General features: G+C 32.8%; 1 protein-coding gene across 4 annotated transcripts in view; it reads left to right on the top strand.

Annotated features, from left to right (window-relative positions):
* ACSL6 (acyl-CoA synthetase long chain family member 6) overlaps positions 1-19,576 on the top strand; it is a 140,409-nt gene extending 120,833 nt beyond the window's left edge. For all 4 annotated transcript variants that reach the window (XM_012549761.3, XM_031953092.1, XM_031953094.1 and 1 more), the window contains 6 exons: positions 6,379-6,467; positions 8,817-8,933; positions 10,054-10,197; positions 11,431-11,532; positions 14,104-14,175; positions 15,771-19,576. In XM_012549761.3, the coding sequence (XP_012405215.2) occupies positions 6,379-6,467; positions 8,817-8,933; positions 10,054-10,197; positions 11,431-11,532; positions 14,104-14,175; positions 15,771-15,908 (662 nt within the window). In that variant the 3' untranslated portion in view covers positions 15,909-19,576. The remainder of the gene's footprint in view (positions 1-6,378; positions 6,468-8,816; positions 8,934-10,053; positions 10,198-11,430; positions 11,533-14,103; positions 14,176-15,770) is intronic.

The raw sequence follows: 19,576 nt of genomic DNA, 5'->3' as shown, positions 1-19,576 counted from the left end.
AATATTCAGGTAAATGAGAAAGGACATTTGTGAGAATGTTGTAGAGTTAAGAATGACAAGATTTGGCAACTGATAAGACATGTGGCATGAATAAGGGGATGACACTGAAATTGTGAACTTGGGACACTTAAAGAATGGTATTACCATTAAAAGTAATGGAGAAATTCAGAAAAGGAAATAATTTAGGTGGAAATATTTAGAGATCTATGATACATGATCCATGAATACTCATTCTGTATCACCTCACCCTCAAAATGAGAAAGAAAATGCCAGTGCTCTGAAGCACAGAGCCTAACTACAGAAACCTGGTCCTCATTTGTTTGTGGATTCCCTGAGAAGACAAAACCATGATTGCCTATTGTGGGAAAGATAGATGTGACCCATCTTCCCACCCTTCAATTGGTTGATTTATCACTCATGAAATTATGCTACAGCCTTCTAGGGGATTTGATCTCTTTGTTGGATGCCACTGGCTTAGGGAATTGAGATGTTGCTTAAGTTTACTGAGCCAGTACAAGTCAGATGTAGAACTTAAATCTAGGTCATCCTAATTCTGAAGTTGACTCTATATTCACCAGACCATGCCATTTCTCTTCAATGACCTTTCAGCTCCTAAATCCAATGGACTTTTTTTTTCAGTTGTCATTCTTCTTTGCTAAAATGCAGAGTACACAATAAAGAATAATATACAATGAGCATAGAAAAATGTGCTCAAACCAGATTATGAAGGATTTTTAATGATAAATAAGTTTTTATATTATATCCTTGAAACAAAAGGAAGGTACTAAATGATGGTTCTTGAACAGCAAAGTGATATAGTCAGACCTATGCTTTAAGAAGATAAATTTGGCAACCATTTAGAGAATGGATTGAAAGGGAATAAATTTAGCAACCATTTAGAGAATGGATTGAAAGGGAAATACTGAAAGCTAAAAGACAAATTAGAAGATTACCATAATAGCCAGCAAATGGTGATATCATTCTTAAACTAAGGTGGCAGTCATGTGAATATAATAAGGTGATGAATTCAAGACACATTGTGGTAATAGAATCAACAAAATATCACAACTGATAAGAGGGATAAGGAAGAAGAAAGAGGGGAAGACTAAAAGACAAAATATTATTTTTTCTTAATCTCATCTTTTTAAAATGTCTATTTTTGGTGTGTTTTATAATGGATATAATTATTTAGTAGGTTAATGTATATATATACAATATATGTAACATTATATATAATAATAACATTTTATATATATATATATATATATATAATTTATAAATAAGACTAGAAACCTAGATGAGTAAAGGATGTCCATAACATCCTCAATAAAAGAAAGGAAAGAAATAAAGGCAATTTGAGGGGAAAGATGATTATTATTGTTTCTGACATGATATACTTATAAGACTAGCAGTTGAGATATGTTCAATAAGTGTCCAATACTGATATGGGGTTGGAGCTCAGGAAAGAACTTGGGAATGAGCATATAGAATTTTGATATATGTATATCAAGGCAATTTATAATCTGACGGAAACTGATAAATTCACAGGGATTGGAGAGAGAAAATGCCCAGGATACAAACCAGGAATATAATTATTTGTAGAGAATGGGACAACAATTGTAATCCTGCAGAGGAAAACAAAAAAAAGCAGTCAGAAGTAGGTAATCCAGAAGAAAGCAAGTATTATAAAAATTACTATTATAAATAATAGTCCCTGTTTTCAAATAATTTCTAATCCAGTAAAGAAGATATGGCTTGTGCCTAAATGAATGTGGCATAAAGTAGAATTAATAAAGGAAAAAAAAGGGTAAAGACAAGATTATATCTTTAAAAAAAAAAAAAACTAAGGTAATAAGAAGTGATTGACTTTTAAAATCAACCTAGACTTACTTAGGTCTAGAAGAAGGAAATGGTCAACAGGATCAAATGCTGCAGAGGTAAAGAAGAATGAGGGCTATGAAAAGACCATTGGATTTGGCAATAAAGAGATCACTGATAATCTTTGAGATAGCAGTTTCAGGTGAGTGATAAGTTTGGAAGCCAGACTGCAAAAGGTTATAGAATGAATGGAAAGTAAGAAAGTGAAGGCAACACTTAAATGTTGGTAGCTTTTTGTTGTTGTTGTTGTTGTTTGTCTATGAAAGGGACAAGAGATAGAAGATGACAGTTATTTTGTTTCTTTAATAGTATTCCTCCTTATGTCCTCTATATTCTAGTCAAACTGGAGCCAATTTGTTCTCTGGTCTCATCCCTCTCTCTTCTAAATCTATGTATTTGTATGTTTCTTCCCCATCTCCTTTAACTGTAATATACTTCCTCATTTCTACCTAATAATATCCTTCCTTTCTTTCAGAACTCTATTTAAGTTGCCTTTCCTAATATCTCCAGCTAAAAGTGAACTTTCTCCTCAAAGTTTTAAATATACATATATAATATATATGTATAATTATACTATATATATACACACATACACACACATTCACATAAATCTTGGGTTTATCTCTTCTTTTATTAATTCTATTTTATTCCATATCCATTTGGGCACATGCCATATCTTTTCTATTAAACTAAAAATTTACCAAAGAACAGAAACTTTTATAATTTTTCTTACTCCTTCAGCATCCAACATATTAAGTTGTACATTACAGGTATTTAATAAAGCTTGTTTATATTGAAGTGGCCAGAGGAAATAGTTGAATGGTTGATCCATGACTATTTCTGCCTCTCTGGAGTGGGCCCCCACTACAGTAAAGAAATGTGAGCAACACTGGTCTAGAACATCATCCAGGACACTTAATGACTATCACTGCAACCTCTTAAATGGAATCAGCCTTTTGTATTTTAATTTATCAACATATCCCTCCAGATTTAATGGTATTGTGAGCATTGATTAAATAATCCTTACTAAGTATTCTGAGTTACCCAACAGGAAAAGAATATGTCAAGTCTAAGTGGAATAAGGGAAGGTTTCCTTGTTCTCATTTCTCCTCATTTTACAAAGTATTCTCTAATATTGTAAAAATTATGAAGTTGTATTTTATGAAGTAGCTCCTTTATCTGTCTAGGGCACTTAAAATACAATGTATAAGATCTGTTTAGAGATTTCATTCTCATTTTTCTCCTGAATCTTTGACCACTTCTTTATCAACTTATCCTCCCTTCCCCCTATGTTGGTTTGTTTGCTGCCTTTGTTATTCTTTCGTACTATCCATGCAAGCAAAAATAACATCATCATTATTTTAGTACATATCACTGGATTTATGGATTATAATTGAAAATCATTTACTTCTACAGAGAGATTTTGAAACATCTAAGATCAATTAGTGAATTTAAGAGGTCCTCTATGGTAATGTGTGGGAAATGTGTGAAGACCTTATAATTCAAGCACATATTAAGCAGTAACTGTTAGCTACATTAGCTGAAGCCTGAAGACCTCAGTTTTAGCTTCTCCACGTGATTTTAGATAAGGCCTGGACTGCATTCCATTGTCCAAAGAAGGAACTAAAGGTATAAGTGGCCATTACCTCATTTACTTCATTCTACTAAACAAATAAGGGAATAAAGACTTATGTAGCCAATCATAACATATAGAGGGTAGGCTCTTTGGAGTTCTTTGTCTGAAATGTATAAAAACTATGAGCACTCTCAAGGGAATGGGCCTCCTACTATGAGTCTCTTCAGTGAGACTGCCCTGCCACTCATGAGTTGCTATAATAAACAACCTTTTCTGCTTTTCTACTTTGAGTGATCTCTGAGTAGTCATTTTGGGTAGGGGTCTTCCACATCCCACACAGCAACATCCACATGAATTCAGTCAACAAAATATAGAAACAAAGAAATATTAAATAAATAACTGAATCATGAGGATTTGTCACAGAAACAGAAAAATTAATGACAGCAATTCAGAACTAGATCATTGCCACTATGGATTACAGAAGTGGCAATGACCTGGTTCTGAATTGTCATCATTATGTTAATGGTTAAAGCAGATTATGCAAGGAAATGGTAAAACAAAGAAACAATTCCACAGTATATCAATGCAGGCTGAAAAAATTTAGCATCTACCAAATATTTAGAAAATATGACTCCGTGGCTAAAACTACATATCATAAACTCCCTAGATTTGGAGATAAAAAAGTCATCAAATTATATAGTTCAGATTTCAAAATGTCCCAGAGAAAAGGCAGCTGGTGATAGTACTCTGGGTTTGAAGTAAAATTATCCTAGAGAATTTAATCAATAAACTGTAATGGAAGTGGACTATTATAAAAAATTGAATTGTCACCCATAACAACTTTAAAATGTAAATAATAACTGTTACAATACCATATGCTCATAATTTCCACATAACATGGAACAAAAAAACCCAACAAAACAAATATAAAGAAGAGATAAAAAAATTTTTTATGGCAGCAGATAAGAGTCATATCATGGTGCTTTGTTATTCTGTATGTTATAAAACCAAGGAAGCTTTTAATGAGCCTAGAGAGTATATACTTCTATCCCAAAACTTAATTAACTACCAAAAAAAAGTTATTTTATCACCCTAAACAACTGTTCAAAGAATAGTAAATATGAAAAAGTAATAGGATAATACTGTATCTCAGCACCATTTCCAAACCACATTAAACGAAATCTAAGAGTATTAAAAGCCTCACATTTTTATATCACTTTAAGATTCATGATGCTTTTTCTCACACCATTCCTTTGAGATAAGGATATATATTCTTTCGAACTGAACCAGCTACGCCCAGCGAAAGAATTCTGGGAGATGACTAAGAACCATTACATTGAATTCCCAATCCCTATATTTTTGCCCACCTGCATTTTTGATTTCCTTCATAAGCTAAATGTACAATATTTCAGAGTCCAATTCTTTTTTGTACAGCAAAATAACGGTTTGGTCATGTATACTTATTATGTATCTAATTTATATTTTAATATATTTAACATCTACTGGTCATCCTGCCATCTGGGGGAGGGGATAGGGGGAAGGAGGGGAAAAATTTGAACAAGAGGTTTGGCAATTGTCAATGCTGTAAAGTTACCCATACATATAACCTGTAAATAAAAGGCTATTTTTAAAAAAGTATATATATATTCTTTCACTGTAAGATGTCAGATTCTGCCTTTTTAAATCTCAGTTCTTTTAAAAGCTTATCCTTTGACTGGCAGGAAGTTATAAAAGCAATGAGGTGTAGGGGTAAAAGAATGAGAAATTTTCATTAAAAAAAATCAAATCACAAATTTATCGACATAAAGATTTAAAGGCAATTTGCTGAAATAATTAGAATGTTAAACCTGGATTCAAATTCTGCATCTAATGCTTACTACACATGTAACAAATCATGTAATCCCTCTAAACCCCAAGCAATTCTCTAAAATGATAAATTATAGATTTTAATCTGCACTGGTAGAAAGAGTTGTGTCTTGCAGTTAATTCAGGATTGCTTAGCAGAATGCTCTTCACACTATAAAATCATTTTTATTCAACATCTTGTCCAGGACTTGCTTCTTAATAATACTACACTAAATGTATGTTCTGTAGTTCAAAGTAAAGCCTCTTTAAGTCAATCTACAGGTTATATAATGAGTCTAAATTATTTTTAAAAATTATTATGTAAACTTGTCTTTAGTGTACACAAGACTAATTTGAATTCTTTCTAGCTCTTCCCAACCCGATCCCATCTATAATAGCAGGAAATTCATTATAAGATTAGCAGATTGAGTAGGCAAACTTAAATTTAAATAATTTTATTTTAGTATTTTATTTTTTATTTATTTTTGCAGATGCAAATGGGGTTAAGTGACTTGCCCAAGGTCACATAATTGAGAAGTGTTAAGATCTGACTTCAAGGGCTGGTGCTCTATCTCCTGCACCACTTCATTGCCCCTATTTAAGTATTTTAGAAGAGTTTTTCTTTCCCTTTAAAATGAGGACATCACTGAAGAAATGTTAAATCTGCCAGTATGTAGCAAAGGTAGAAATATAGAGCTAGGAAATGTTTAATTATAATTGTGTGTCTTTTTGTGGTTGTTGTTCTAAGCAGTATTAGAAAATGATGACATTGTGCTATATAATATTGTTGATCATGCTCTCTGTGCAGTACCCTTCAGGGAGAAACCTTTTTCTCCAGTGGTATTAAACTTAAGCCAAGGAAGTAATAGTGATGATGGACCACTTCTTTGTCCAGGATTTTAAGATTTGGGGAACTATTAAAGAAGGGAGGAGAAAGAAGAAAAGGGTCTAGATATGAATTGAATTGAAAGTCCCACCGTACTTTGAAAGGCTTGAAGATCTCTGCTTAGAAAGCTCTCTACATTAATGCTGAACTCAATTTGAAAGCTGAAACTTGCTGAGCTAATTCTGATTTATAGGTCATGTGGGTGCACCATTACCCTGCAATTACATCAAACTGATAGATGTTGAAGAACTGAACTATTTTGCCTCCAAAGGAGAGGGAGAGGTAAGTGTAAAGAAGGGGGAAGTTAGTCAGGGTTCATCATCTGTAACACTAAGAAAAGCTCCTCATCGCTTTGTGAGTGTCATAATAACCTACAAATGCAAGTGTGTGTAGCATGTGATTTTCTTGTATTATATAATCAAATGGTGAAACAAAGGGGAAATAACAGGAAAAGCTTGTGAACATTAGTCTAGTTTAATTAGAGGCATAGAGACTTGAATCACCAAAAGCTACTGTTATATAATACACACACACACACACACACACACACACACATATATATATTCATGTATATATTATCATTTAGTTATCATTAAAATTCCAAAAAGAAATTCCAGAGTGTTCAAGAACATAATTTTGAGTTGAAGGGGTCCTTAGAGATCATATTACCCAAAATATACCTTACTAAGAATCTTTTTTTCTACACCCTTCCAGATACTATTCTGCTATGAAAACAGGTCTGAATTTGGATATTGACCTGGATTGAAATCCCATAATTGAGGGACTTTCTGACCTTTATTTTCTTCATCTCTAAAATCAAGAGTCTGCACTAGACAGCTTATAAGATACCTTCCAGCTTTAAATGTGCAAGCAACTAGACTCTAATGAGATAATAAAAGGCATAATAAGATTTTTCCTTCCCACACCCCATCCCTATCTGCAGTACCCAGCCTTTATCTCAAGGCCCTAGTATCATCCCTTATTCTGTCACCTATTTCCTTTGTTCTTAGTTCAACTTCCATCCGCAGTCAACAGTTAATTCTCCATCTCTTCACACTGTGGACTAATAATAATGATGATAATGATAAGAAGAACATATTATATAGGGTTTACTATGTGCTGAAGCATAGTGTTAAGTGCTTTTCAAGCATTATCTCACGTGAGTCTCATAACAAACCTTGGAAATGAATGCTATTATTATACTCATTTTACAGCTGGAGAAACTGAGGCAGAGATGAAGTGATTTGCCCAAGTTTACATAGCTAGTGCTTGAGGCTATATTTGACATCAAACCCAGCATTTCATCCACTGTGCTCCCTTGCTGCCACATCATGTCTCTCTGGTATTTGAGTGCTAGGGGATATCTACCAGCCTGCAAGAAAAACAGGGGAATAACCAGGGGTGGCTGCTGAAGCAGTTACATCCATTGGGGAGCGGGGTCTCAATCATTTTGATTGTGCAGAAATTGATACTTAGACTGTGCATGCTAATATAAAGGATGCCTTTTTGGATTTCTTTTATGGATTGGTTTGTATTTTAAATCACATTCCCTTATTTTTATGCCCTTTTTAATATCATCATAATTCACATTTCTGTAGGTTGACCTTTAAAATTTATTCCTCGCAGTCAGTATTATCCCAATTTTATAGGTAAGAAAACCAAAGTTTGGAGAAGTTTTAACATGCCTATAATCATATAGTTAAGTTTGTGTGGGAGCCAGAATTACCCAGGTCTCCTAGCTCCAAATCCATTACGGTTTCTGTATATTAGACTATAATTGATTATATAATTGAGTGAATGGCTATATTTGGGAGGTTAAATGATATAATTTCATTTTTTTATCTATACTTAGAATTACCTACACATTGAGAAAAAAGTGAGCATTTTTTCTTTTTATATTGCCTCCCCATATGATCAAAATTACCTGCCATAGTTTTTATTAATTTAATTCTACATGTACCTATTACTAAAAACAAAACAAAACAAAACCTCAAAGTTTGTTTTACTTATCTCAAATCAAGTATAGGAAGTTGCTTCTTATTAACAAAAATTTGGGTAAAATAACTTTTGCAAAATTACAATTTCATTTTTGTCCATGAGATTAACTATAATAGAAATGAACTGCTAGATTCCCCTTTCAGTTACATAGAGGAACAAAGCATAAATCCACTTTTAAAAATTCTAGTTTTATTGCCATTATATTTGCATATGGTAACATATGAGAGTAGAGAAACATTGACTGTCTGTGTGCTATGCCTCTGACCATTTGCTAGATGTGGTGGAGCATTTTGGGGATGAAGAAGATATGGTCTCTGCCCTCAAAGAGTTTAGTAGTAGATTAAATATGTATACAGAGATGAATAAGGCAGTAACTTTATTCAATAGCATGACAGAGATGCACTTATGCTGGCTTTGCAGTATGGGCAGAGGGAGAGAGAATAAGCATTCCAAAAATGGAATTTTCAGGGGTTTTTGTTTTTGTTTTGTTTTGTTTTGAGGGTGAGAAGGATGACTGGGGGAAGGGAGGGTAGGTTAGGATTGGTGAATCAACTGCTCCCCCTAGAGTTTAACTGGGTTGATAGTAAAGTTTGTTTGCTATCATCAGTCAACAGGGATCTTTATTTCATCCAGATCTGCGTGAAAGGACCAAACGTTTTCAAGGGTTATCTCAAAGACAAGGAGAAAACTGATGAGGCATTGGACAAAGATGGCTGGCTTCACACTGGAGATATTGGGAAATGGTTACCTGTATGTATTATTTGCCTACATTTACTCCCTGAAGAGTTTTTAAGGAACTTTGCGTCAACTTTGATTCTCTAAATTGTAATGAAGATAGTAAGCTTGTATCTAGCTGAAATCAGTGGTAGAAGTTTATGTAAATACCATATTCTCCCACTTTCCCATAGACTATAAGCTCATTTAAGGCAGGAGCTGTCATTTTTTTCAACTTTCTATCCCTAGCATTTAGCACACAATGCCTTATACACACTAGGTGCTTAATAAATATTATAAATATAAACATAATAAATATTATAAATAATATAAACAATAAAATTATAAATATAAATAATATTATAAAATATAAATATAATAAAATTATAAATAAATAAAAATATGGATATAATAAATTATTATAAATAATAAATATTTGCTGAAGGAAGAAGATATGTTCGTTTTTAGGTGAACAAAGTACATGATACTGGCATAGACTTAGGCATATTTGCTAAGGTAAGGGTCTTTCTTTGAAAGCTGTCCAATCCGGTTTCTCTATGTCTCTACTATAGTGCCTGATTCTATTAAAGCACCATCTCTTAAACCCCTAAACCTTCGCTAAACCCACTACTGTATAACTGTTTTCTCTCTAGAAAAGACTATCACAATCATTCCAACCAATAGATAAGAGAAATTGTCACAAGGTTCTTGAATTTACCTTTATGATTGTTGTGATATCCATTATTTTACCCTTTTAAAAGTGCCTACTTAGTTCTCTAGGGCAGCTAGGTGGCACAGTGGATAGAGATCCAGGAAGACTCATCTTCTTGAGCTCAACCTTGGCCTCAGACATTTATAAGTTTTGTGACCCTGGGGCAAGTCACTTAACTCTGTTTGTCTCAGTTTCCTCATCTATAAAATGAGCTGGAGAAGAAAATGGCAAATCACTCCAGTTCACAAAGAATCAGATATGACTGAACAACACAACTTAGTTTGCCAAATGTCTAATTTGTATTACTTTCTATTTGTAACTCACTTAGGCATTGAACTGCATGTGCTCTGGTTGGCTACAGCAGAAGAGAATGTTAAAATGACCTAGATAATAAGACAACATATTGTAATTATTTTTATTAAAGCCATTCCTCTTACCCAACAGACGGGCACTCTTAAAATTATTGATCGGAAAAAGCACATATTTAAACTTGCTCAAGGAGAATACATTGCTCCAGAAAAGATTGAAAACATCTACATTCGGAGTGAAGCAGTAGCTCAGACTTATGTGCATGGAGACAGCTTACAGGTAATATTTAGAACTGCTGAGTACATGTCTTTATTCATTGATCTTACTAAGGAGCAGGAGTGTTCTTAGTAATCAGAGCACTCCAAAAGTTGACACCTAATTAGCATGAGCTTTCCTGTTTCCCCTATCACAAAATAAATTCTAATACCCTGCTGTACTTGTCAAAGGTTAAAGGATTAAATATGTTGATAAGCTCTCCTTATTAATGCAAGAGCCAGCCATTGTAGAAGTTTTTAAAAATACACAATGGAGTAAAATTTAGTTATTCCCCAAAGAAATAATGTTAAACTAGAAAGCTCAGTAAAAATCATGTAATTCTGATGTCAGGAAGTGTTATAACTCTAGTCATTTGGTGTAACCATTATTCCAATGATTTTTTTTTTAAATTTTGTTGAAGCCTTTTATTTTTACATTACAATGATTTCTGAAAATACCTGCTACTACTGCCACCACCACAAAAAGTAATTAAGAAAAAGCAACAGAGCAAGTCTTATTTCACAGAGTAAACATTCTGTTGACTTTTCACTTCTCCACAAAAAGGAGAAAGGTGATTCCTCCCCTTTCATTAGAAGGTGTTATAATTCAAATGAATTTATATATATGATTAGAGCAATATTTTAAGAAGTAAGCTCAAAGATGATATCAAAATAATTGAGAAGAAAAAATGAAATATTTGAGAAATAGTACATGAAGTAATTTCTAATTATGTTACTCTCAGAATTATTAAGGCTCAGAAGTAGGAGAAACAAATTAATCACAGTCTCTTTTTCCCTCTCCATATACTATCACTGGGTTAGAATGATTAGAATAGAATTCTTGAGTTTTTAAATTAATTTGTTGGTCTTATGAATAGGTTTTTTAGAAATGACACAATGATGATAATTGGTTATTCAATATTCTAAGAGACTTGAGTGAAAATGCAAATGATTTTTTTCTGTATTATAGAATCATTTGACTTGCAGTTCAAAATTACATTGATTAATGTTTACATAATCAAAGCCAAATTTGGACACAATGAGTATAAATATGCTAATGTACAGTCTAACATTAAATGCCATTAAAAAGTAAAAATAATTAAATTACTGATTAATTTCATCTGTACGATTTAATTGTTGAGATATTTCATATCACAGATAAATACACTGGATGGGCACATCAATTTTTCAAAAATACTAACAAATGATACATGTCACAACCAATTTTTCTTTTTTTTAATCTGTGGGGAAATGACAGGCCTTCCTGGTGGGTATTGTTGTACCTGATTCTGAAGTCATGCCTAGTTGGGCAAAGAAGAGAGGATTTGATGGAACATATGCAGAACTCTGTCAAGATAAGGTATATATCTTTGGGATTCTTTTCTATGACATAGTTGCATATTTGATGATCTAGCTAATAACAGGAGAGCAATGAAAAACTATGTTTGTGAAATTTAGACTTCTTTGAAAACCCCCAAAACAATGAGCTCTTAACTAGAGGGCTTATTTTTTCTAACCATCCTACCCTCCTACTCCCTGTCCTCCACAACACACCCACAAACAAAAAAACTAATAATAACAGCAAACTATGGCTTCCTTTACAATTTAAAAAAATCATCAAATCAAGAACTCAGGATTCAAAGAAACTTCACAGCCTACCTAGTCTAAACTTATTTTACAGAGGACAAAACTGAAACCCAGAATCAGATCTTCTTACTTACATCCTAGTGCTCTTTCCAACCATTAGGGGCCTTTGTTTCATAACCCCCGATAATACTGGTGAGTTGGAAATGAAACTTGACAACTAATTACACTTTATACAACTCAAATGGATCTATGATCTCACAGATTTGGAAGTTGCCTCCAAAGATTTAGACTGCACAATCTTCTCCGTATCTTCCCACAAATTTGACACAGATGGTTCATCTAATTGCTGGAGGCATCCATCTATTGTTCCTGATGTTGAGAGTATACCAGCAAAGACTTAACTGTTCATCTCTCATCCCTTATTCTTGCCACATGATCACCGTACCTTTTGTTCCTGTCATGCATTTGCTTCATGGCATTTTTTATTTCTGTTTTCCTTTTAAGTTCCTCATTGCTTATATATAGGAGCCTGTTCATGCCCACTTTCTGCCTTTTCATTATCCTTTATGCCATATTCATTTTTAATTCTTTAGAGACCATTACATTTCATTTCTTGCTGCCATATAGCAACACTGGTGGAATAGGAGTATTAAAAAATGGGCTTTTATTTCCATGATAAACTTGGATGCAAATAAGAGTTTTGCAATGTCCTAAAGGCAATTCATTCCATTCTTCAATTCAAGAGCCATTTGATTTTCCGTCTGGAATATCTGTCTGGGAAATACATACTGATGGAAAGTTGTACAGATTTTCTATTTAAATGCATGCCATAATCTGCAGTAGACATTCCTTATGGCATTAGTCTTTCCTATATCAATGCTATATTTAAACAATCACAGATTAAATTTTAAAAAATCAGAAATTTTTACAATCCAAAGTATAACCCATGAAGGGAAAAGGGAACATAGAGCTAGAGAAAGGGGGGAAAAAACCTTATCTTTAGCAAACAGAACTCTGTACCATGGGGCACAGAATTGCTTTGTTCACAGTTCAGTTTCTTTCTCCATAAAATGATGGGATGGAATTAGACTAAGATCCCATCAGCTCTAAATTTAATTACCTATGATTCCCATGTTTAGGATACTAAATTGCATTGTCTAACCACTTAGCAAAGCACCTCTGGAAATAAGAGCACAGTTGAATGCTAAGGCTTGGAAGCATCAGGTCAGCAGCTCATATACTATTAAGAAAATCTATAATACCAGTCTACTTAGAAATTTAGTACCTTTTTAATTTCATGAACATCAGGTATCCATGATCTGGGTTTGGGAAGTCAGAGGACTATATTTTGAATAAATAGGATAATTTGAATTTCTGTAGCACTTAAAAGTACTTGTAGAAGCAGCTAAATGACACAGTGGGATAGAATGCTGAACCTGGAATGAGAAAGGTCTCAGTTCAAATTCTTCCTCAAATATTTACTACCTGTGTGACCTTGGACATAAAACTTAACCTCTGCCACATTTTCTCCATGTAAAATGGGGATAATAATAGCACCTACCTTCCAGGATTACTGTGAAGGTGGAATGAGATATTTGCAAAGTGCTTTATAAATCTTAATAAACTACATAAATGTAAATTATTATCATTTTAAAAGTACTTTCTTTAAATGGTCCTGTGAGTTAGGGAGACTAATTATCATAATTTCCATTTTACACAAGAAGAAAATGAAGTTCAGAAAACCTAAGCTAAGACAGAAAGACAGTTGCACAGTTAGAAAACAAACTGTCATTCCTAAGGATTTTTGATTCTAAAGTGGTCTTTCTGGTGTGCCACAATCCAATAGAGTAAGCATGGCACAATGGATGTTGAGTCAGGAAACTAAGGTCTGAAATTTGGCTCTGCCACTGGATTATCTATGTGACTTTGTGCAAATCACATATTTTTCTGATCCTGTTTCCTTTTATATAAATAAAAGGACATTAGCAGGATAACCTCAAATGTCTCTTCCTTGTAGACCTAAGCTTAATATCCAATAGAGGTCATATATGAACTTCTTTGTAAAAGGCAGCTCCATTTTGTTAAAAGTATTCTTTACATGCCCAGAAGGTATCATGGACAATAAAGCAAGAATATAGGGAAATAGAATAACTCACTAATAGTCACTAGGAAGCATTTCACATGACATCTGAAATGAGGACTGGAAAACATGTCTATTTATTAATTGTGGAAATGCTAAGCAATTTTCCATCAACCTCTTTTTAGAAACCATTCTTTTCTTCCTGATCTTAAAATATATTCCTGTATTGTCTTTCTAACTCAAAATATATATGGTTTGTTTTAGGAGCTGAAGCAAGCTATAATGGATGATATGGTCAGACTAGGAAAAGAAAGTGGACTACATTCCTTTGAACAGGTAAATTTTATCTTTTGACTAATCAGCTTTGATGTTTACTCAGTAATAAAAATCATAGCTATTAGTGTTTCTGACTTAAATCTCTGACCTTATTATGGCCTGCAGATTATATTTATTAATTAAGTTCTGATTTAGGCAGGTGAATAGGTTCTAGGAAGTTGTATAAAGATACAACTGTGATTTTTATTATGATTCCTCATAAGAACTGTGTTCTTACAAGAAGCAGAGTATGCAGCAATGCTATTTTCATTGTTTTTAAGAGTACAATGTTTACTGTGTATAGTTCACTTTTCTAGGCACTGGGGAGATAGATAGCTTAGAGAAAATAATTCTTGTCCTTAAGGAAGCTTATAGTCTAGTAAGAGATAGATACAAAGGTAACTATAAGACTTCGAGTCTTGCTCCATTTTCATGTTCTTGGGAGTTTGATATAAAGATACAATACATTAATTTCCCTGGATAAATGATCCTTTATTCTGCCCACATATATGCCAAGAGATATACCCATTATAGATGTATAAGCAAGTCTACTATGTCAGTCCATAAAGATAAGGTAGCCTAAAATATCCTTGGCTTTCTTATAATAATTTCTTATGAATTCATCATCCACTAATTTATCTGAGCCATACTTGAACCAAACCTAGCTGTAATAGCATGCAAACCTGCTCCAGATATCCAAAAATTCAATGTCGAAAAATTCTTCAACAAGAAAGTTAGATATTAATCAAAACTTGTTTATATGTACATATATATACATACACATATGTATATATATTTCACTAGCTAGAATATGCTTTTTAGAGAATTTATTTTTATAACTATGGATTGTGCAACTTGATAATTATATGTTGGCAACAATTTCCATCTCATAACAAATATCTAGTTTAGCAGCTCAGAAAACATTCAAAGTACTGTTAGCTTGAAATTAGTATGTGAGCTACCTCTCATGCTTCACCTTTACATATTACTCAAGGCTCAGTTCAGTCCAAGCTAGATGGATAAAGATTTCCAGAATCAAATGTCATCTGTTTTAACCCTTTTGTTTTTATAGATGATGAAATTGTTAAATCACTTGCCCAGGGTCACACAGTTTGAACGTATCATAATTGAAATTTAATAGGAGTCTTTCTGATTCTAAATCCACTTTACCATGCTTCTTCTGTGACTGAAAAAAAAAATCTAGGATCTCTTTATTTGGCTAACTCCAGCAGATAGGTGAATCTAAGCACTCTCAAAGACTAACCAAAATAAAACAGAGATTATAGTATTATTCCCTGTCTCCCATATCAAAAAAGCAAGATTTTCTATGCTAAATAACAAAAATGAAATAGGCAAAGTAAAAACTATATTCTAAATCCCTACCTGTAGCTATAATATGATTCCATACCAGCATAAAAACTAGTTTGTAGATATGACATCTAGATGTGTGTCTAGCTTTTATATGAAAATTACTTTGATTGTTAAAAGTTTTAATGAGAGATATTTAGTTACTTATTACAAGCTTATTACAAGCTTACTTATTTTTATTTGTGCTATAAATATATATGTCCAATTTCTATTAAAATATGTTCCTATATTTTGCTTTTCGTTTTTAGGTTAAAGCCATTTACATACACTCTGACATGTTCTCAGTACAAAATGGCTTGCTGACACCAACACTAAAGGCTAAGAGACGAGAACTAAGAGATTATTTCAAAAAACAAATAGAAGAGCTTTACTCAACCTCTATGTGAACTTCAAGGGCAGTTCTTAACATATTGGACGGTGTAGCAATATCCTAGTGATGCTTGAAAGTGTGGTCAAAATGATGCGGTTGAAAGTGACTAAGCACCTGACCTTATGACTGAGCCTTTTCTTGTTTGAAGAAATCTTTAACAATATTTTCTTTATCATCATTGAGCACCATATATTTTTATTGAACTGACATTGTAATAGGCTGCTATGAATATGGCATATGGCAATGTAAAGACATCAAGACATCATCTCCTGTATGGTATACCACTAAAAATTAATATGTGTATATATAATCTCAATGTTCAGAGAAATTCTATTAAATATGGAGGGAAAACACAATTGAAATATTCTATGTAATTATTTGAAAGCTAGTCACAAGATGGAGTGCATACCTAGACAATGTTGGTCTACCTCATTTAATAACCAGTACTCAAAAATCATAGTTCAGTCTGGCTTAAAAGTTTTAGATTAACAGTTACACTAAATCTTGTTCAAGACAGAGAACATCTTCCATATTTGGCAGAACTTCAGTGTCTCTCAACATAATTTAGTCCTTACTGATATGACCATCAACACACATTCCAGGCCAAGGAGCAAGTCATCATTGTTTCATGCTTAGTCATAGTCATGAGAAAAATATGGAACCAGCCAAGGTAAACTATACAGGAATTACTCAGAAAGACAAATATTACAAACCTATTTCCAGGATGATATTTGTATATTCATGGATGTTCAAGTGGCACAAACTCTAGGTGGTTACATTTTCTGGCTATCCAAAAGTTCCTCTGAGGAAAACTTGAACAAAACAGCAAAACAACCTATTTCTCAGGATAGTACACTGTTAATGTAAATAAGCTAAAAGCTAACTCCCTGCTAGAATATTTCAGTTATCCATCTGAAACTGTGAATGCTTACCCTAGCAAGCCCAATTATATGAATATTTCTGTATAGCCATAGATAAAATAGTATAGAAACTAGATATGGCCCATCACAAAGAAATCTACAAAATACTCACTTGTTTGAGACAAAAAGAGATCTTTGGTTCCTTATTCCTAGAATACTATACAAGATTGAGTGCCATTCCCCAAAGGTAATATGGTTCCATATCCCATGTAGTGCTGAGTACAAAGTTCAACAACCTCCTGCAAATTGCTACTGAAAAAAATAGTATGATACAGCTTGGAGTACAGAAATGTGTTTTTAAGACTACCCATCTCTTAACATCTCTGAATGGCTTCAAAAACTAAAGAAGACTGTTTTCCTTCATATTACGACTACTACATATGTCTTTCTTTTCTGCAATGGGAAAGAAAATGTCCTTTACCTGGATATCATCCATTTCATACAACAGAAACCCAGTTATCATGGAAAGCAATTAAATTAGACAACAACCATTCTGTTTCTGGGAAGATCAGAACTCCAAAAAAGAAGGGGCATTATTTTCCTATTAGAGATTCTGTGATTAGAAGCCAAAGGTGCTGAATGATTCAACAACCAAGCAACCAGAGATGCTCATTTTGGTCGGAGAGGATCCTAATGTTTTGTAAATAATGTGGTCACTTAGAAACTACATACATGTATGGGCTTGCTTGATAAATGCCTTCTGGAACAACAATCTTACATTTGTTTGTCAGTCTCCAACTGGAATGGGCTAAAGCTTCGATCTAAAAAACTAATATGTTTATCTTCTCTGTCACATACTTTAACATGTCTCTCAAATTCCATTGCATGCCTTTGCAAGTTTAATAAATTGAATGAACTAGCTACATACAGACTGACAAATTACATTTCTCAATAAGAAATACTCAAATTGTTACAAAAAACGCAAAAAGATTGCATCTATATTGCACTGATTTTTCTTTATATATAGAATTTGACTAATTAAATGATGAATTCATTGTTTGACTGATACTGATAATTTTATAGCCGACTTGTTTCTTAATTAAATAGAAATGAAAAAGAAGCTTTTTTCCAATGTTCTTCCATTGTAGTATGAACTTCATTATTTACCTTTATTTCCAAAAGAATCTTACAAGTACAAGGAGCACAAAAGTATTTTTGTATAAACAAGAGAAACCCTATTTTTATCTGATTCGTGCCCTATACCTACCAACTTCGGTTATTAGTAAAAATGTAACTAGTTTTCTCTCACTTAAAAGGTCAACTGTTTTTTGTCTTTCCTGAATAACAAAAATGTTCAAATATAGCCAGGGAGTGAGAGAAATTAAGCAAGTACAAGTTAAAGTGAAATGAATGGCATGGATACTTAATAGGTTGCATGCTACCTTGATAAGTTCTTCTCCATTAATACTACCTAATTTCTAATGAAAAGACAATCAAGAGAACATTTCCTTATAACAAATCTTACATTTACAAATCAATATACATTAGATAGAAAAAAAGGTGAATTATTTAAAGAGGCAAGACAGAAAAAAGCCATACTGGAAACATTAAAACATCCCTGAACAGATTCATATTAATTTATTTAGTCCCATAAATTTCATTAGCTGTGATTGTGTGAAATACAGAGTTCCTATTTAACAAGCAGGGATCTATCTGGTCTTATAAACAAGCATGTTCAGCCTTTTAGATTGTTCTTCATTGAAAGTGTGCTTATTATTATCATCATTTGCTGAAATTTTGAATTTCTAACAATCTTTTACAGTACCATAATTACTATTTAATGCAATTTGCACTATTTCTATTCACTTTGGCCACAAAGAGTGTCTTGTTGGTCTACATTCAGACATTCAGGATGATTCCAACAAACCAAGAATATGCACATAGCATCCCATGTCAGTTTATGCAAGCTGTCCTGAAATCTGCCATATGCTAAAAATCAGGAAATAAACAGCAAATTCCCACAACTCGAATAAATCACTTTGGGGGCCTAAACTTAACAGAACTGCAAAAAAAGAGAAAGAAAAAAAAACTTTTTTCATTACAAATGTGAATTTTTTACATATAAAATTCTTACCGGATTATACTACTTTTAGCAGTTCAATGTCAACACCTTGGATTTGATTATACTATATATGTACATAATATATAGAAAATAAATGACATTTTTTCTGCTGTGAAGAAAAATTAACTTCCATGTATGTAAAGCATACATTTTTGGTCATTTTGTATTGAATATAAAACCCTATAAGAAGATGAATGTAAAGAAAGGAAAAAAATAATATTTTTGAATGAAAAGGACCACTTAAGAACTTATTTATTCCTCAGGAAAAAGAACTGATGAAGACTCTCCCATACAAATGATATCTATCTAAGCTGGCTATATTTCTTTTACTTATTTTTATTGTAAAGTAACATTTCTATGGAAATAAAATAGGATACTAGTTATCCAAAGAATTCATCTATTTATATTTCATAGTCTTTACTATGACATTTCAATCGCAACTAGCATGGGATTAAAGTTTATGAAATAAATCAGAAATAAGATACTTCTGTTGCAACACCTTAGCAATGAAAATAAAGAAAAGGCATGTAAGCACTTTGAATATGAATCTCTGTAATATTGGTCCTAGTAGAAAAAGTTTTCATGATGGTAATGGTGGCTTTTAAACCCTTCACTTGACTGATTGTTTTGACTTTTCTTTTTTTTTTTTTTTTAAGAATTTTTTTAAAGGCATTTTCTGAAATGTTGCTTATCCTAATTTTA

Source organism: Sarcophilus harrisii, chromosome 2 (genome assembly GCF_902635505.1).
Source record: "Sarcophilus harrisii chromosome 2, mSarHar1.11, whole genome shotgun sequence".
NCBI lineage: Eukaryota > Metazoa > Chordata > Mammalia > Dasyuromorphia > Dasyuridae > Sarcophilus > Sarcophilus harrisii.
Note: the sequence above shows the minus strand (reverse complement) of the source record. Positions and strands in the feature narration are given on the sequence as shown.